Source organism: Amaranthus tricolor, chromosome 10 (genome assembly GCF_026212465.1).
Source record: "Amaranthus tricolor cultivar Red isolate AtriRed21 chromosome 10, ASM2621246v1, whole genome shotgun sequence".
NCBI lineage: Eukaryota > Viridiplantae > Streptophyta > Magnoliopsida > Caryophyllales > Amaranthaceae > Amaranthus > Amaranthus tricolor.
Genome location: NC_080056.1, coordinates 17,441,810 through 17,445,146, shown reverse-complemented (window position 1 = coordinate 17,445,146; position 3,337 = coordinate 17,441,810). Strand labels below are relative to the sequence as shown.

At 44.7% G+C, this 3,337-nt stretch overlaps 1 protein-coding gene across 1 annotated transcript; it reads right to left on the bottom strand.

Moving 5' to 3' along the window:
* Positions 1 to 1,510: 1,510 nt before the first annotated feature.
* Positions 1,511 to 2,482, bottom strand: LOC130824916 (uncharacterized). Its single transcript, XM_057689938.1, has 2 exons — positions 1,838 to 2,482; positions 1,511 to 1,747 (listed from the first exon to the last, which is right to left on the bottom strand). The coding sequence occupies exons 1-2, from the start codon at positions 2,480 to 2,482 to the stop codon at positions 1,511 to 1,513; spliced, it is 882 nt and encodes a 293-aa protein (XP_057545921.1).
* Between the last annotated feature and the right edge of the window lie 855 nt (positions 2,483 to 3,337).

Sequence of the window (3,337 nt, the reverse complement as noted above, 5' to 3'; positions counted from 1 at the left end):
CAGACTATATCTCTTGGTTCATTACTTATGGCTGAACTTGCCAATCTTGATAGGGCATTGGCCTACGCGTTCTCGGATCTGGGTATGTGAAGGACGATTACTGATTGGAATTTTTCCATTGCTTCCTTTATCTCTGCAAGATACATTTTCATGTTGTCGTCCTTTGCTTCGTAATCATCGTTCACCTGCCTCGCTATCAATTGTGAACCCGTGTGTGCGAGAACTTTTGTGGCCCCGAAAGCGAGACATATTCCTTATCCCAACTTCAATGCTTCGTATTCGGCCTCGTTATTTGTGGCTGAGAAGCTGAATCGTACTAAATGTTCTAGCCTCGCTCCATTAGGGAAGACTATTAGCAATCTTGCTCCCGAACAGAGACACGTGGAAGACCCGTCGACATATAACTTCCATGATTCTTCTAAGGGAATCTCCTTTATTGACCCAGCCATTTCTGTAATCAAGTCCGCAAGAGCCTTTGCGTTAATGGCCGTTCTAGGTTCAACTCAATCCCATAATCGGCTAGCTGGTTAGCCTAATCCACTACACGGGCCGACTGATTTTTGCTTTCCAATACCTTTCTCATGGGTTGAGAAGTGCGCACCACAATGGGGTGCGACTGGAAATATGGCTTAAGTTTTCGGCTGGCCATTACCAAAGCGAAGAGTGATTTTTCAATCGAGCTATAATGAGCTTCATAGCTGCGGAAGGCATTTGTTGCTTATCCCTTTCCGCCACCAGTACAATACTCATAGAATAATCAGAAACAGAAACGTATAGAAAACAATGTCTCACCCTGCTTTAAAACATAGAAGAATATTAAACATCGGTCAACTGACTTTTACATGAAGCGGCTCAATGCGGCGATGCAGCCAGTGAATCGTTGCACCTCCTTGAAGGTCTTTAGTGACTTCATTGCTAAGATTGCTTGTATCTTGTCCGGATGGGTTTCTATTCTTCTTTCATCTACGAAGAAGCCGAGGCACTTGCCGCCACTGACTCCGAAGACACATTTTTCAGGATTAAGGCGCATTTTGTTGGCGCGGAGGGTCTTGAATGTCTCGCAAAGGTATTCAGCATGGTCATCAACCCTTTTGCTTTTGGATATCATGTCATCGACATACACCTCTAGATTTTGGCCAATCTGGTCTTTGAATATCTTATTGACCATTCGTTGGTAGGTTGCCCCCGCATTCTTTAGGGCAAAAGGCATCTCCATGTAGCAATCTACTCCCGTGGGAGTGATAAAGGCGGTATGTGGTTTATCTTCCACGGCTAATGGAATTTGGTGAGATCCAGCATTGGCGACCATAAAACTCAATAAGGCATGACCAGCGGTGGAATCGACTAACTTATTGATTTTCGGTAGTGGGTAGTCATCCTTTGGGCAAGCTTTGTTCAGATTAGTGAAGTCCACACACATCCTCTACTTCCCGAATGGCTTCTTTACAAGGACTACATTAGCCAGCCAGTCCGAGTACTTGCACTCCTAAATGAATCCGGCTTTCAGTACTCAATCTACTTCTTCTTTATCGGCCCATGCCTTCTCGGCACCTTGGTGTCTTAGCTTCTGTTTAACCGGCTTGTAGCCGAGTTTGATGTCCAGATGATGTAAAGCTAACTCTATCGAGATTTCGGGCATCTCTTCAACAGTGTATGCGAATACCTCTCGGTATCGTTGAATAACAGCTATTAGATCCTCTCTTATAGGTCCGACAAGATTCTTACCCACACGTATTTTTTTCTCGCCCTAAATGGAAACTTCTTCGAACCCTTCAACTGGTTGTGGCTGAGTTATTCTACGGGCGCCATCATCGCTCACATGCAAAACCGATTCTACCTTCTTTGCTTTTCTTTTCCGGCTCTCGTTTTCCCTTTCCCTACTCTCGGCCCCCATTTTGAGTGTATTAACCTGGCATTCTCTCGTAATCTTTTGATCCCCACATAAGATTTCGACTTTGCAATCATCTTTTTCATATTGGATGAGCAGTTGGTGTCTAGATATGACAGCTTTAACTTTACTAATAAGGGAAAGACCCATGATAATGTCGTAGGGAAACTGAATGTTGACTACAGTGAAGCGAACCGGCAAGATTCGGCCATTACCCTTTTCTCCGAATCTAACTGGTAGGACTATAGTACCAGATGGACAGACTCGACTCCTTCCAAATCCAATCAGTGGTCGTTCAAGCTTCTCAAAGTGTTCGGAGTTGTACTTGAGTTGTTTCAAACAGTCCATCGTTATCAAATCTGCCATACTGCCGGTATCCACCAAGACCCTCGTCACATTCATGAGGCCAACTTTGATTGTAAGCACGATGGGGTCAAAATGGGGATGTTGGATTGGTTGACTAACTTCTCCAAATATCATTTTTGGTCCGTCAATGGTTCGTTTGTCTTCCACAGTCGTAGTGTTTAGAATGTGAACACTATCCTTGATCGACCGGGTGCTGGGGTAGTATTCCAAATATCCTCCTGATATCATGCGAATTATTCCTTCATTAGCCTCGGACTATTGCTTATTTCCATCCGAGCGTCTTACATTTTTTTGACGATTATCATCCATACGGCCTCTGGGCTGGCTGTTATCACGTTTTAAATATCTATCCAACTTGCCTTCATCGGCCAATTTATCCAACACTTTCTTCAACTCACGACATTGAGACAAAGTGTGGTCATGCTCTTTGTGATACTCGCACCATAAATCCATGTTCCTTCTATTTTGTGAGGTGGACGGGGGAATTGGCAACTGGTCCGTGACCGAGTAAAATATATCCTTCTTGCTTCTAATGAAACGGGATTCTCCGCTATCCCTTGCTTCATACGTGGGGTAAGCATGCGCCTGCATTCTGCCTTCATCTCAGTGAGGTCCCATCGGCGAACGGAACCTCTGCCTCCCATAGGAGTCCGAGTTTCGCCGGTTAGGCGTCCGTTCCTAACATCTTCCTGCCTTGTCTTTCTTCTTCTTAGAATCTAAGGGCGTGCAAATGTCTAATGCCCGAATGAATCTTTGAACAACATCCATAACCTTGGCATAAGTAGAGATGGCATGCTCTAAAAGCTTCCATTTCAAGTTTGGAGTTCTGACGCCGTTTATTAAAGCTGGGACCGTGGCAGCGTCATTAGCTCCGGGTGTCGATAAGACCTCTTCGTGGAACCTTTGAAAGTATGAAGTGACAGAATCTCCTTCCTTTTGGATCACGGACATCAAGTGAAGGTTGGATTTCCTTTGTCTCTTAGCAGCAACAAAGTGATCAAGGAAAAGAGACTCAAGAGAGGCGAAGTTATCTACACTTCTAGGTGGTCGGACCATATATTAGTTGAGGGCCAATCCCGAAAG

Coding starts and splice junctions, on each gene's coding strand:
- LOC130824916 (XM_057689938.1), bottom strand. CDS start 2,482: ATGATATCAGGAGGATATTTGGAATACTACCCCAGCACCCGGTCGATC. Junction 1,748..1,837: donor GGAAAAGAAAAGCAAAGAAG/GTAGAATCGGTT, acceptor GTTTCCATTTAG/GGCGAGAAAAAAATACGTGT.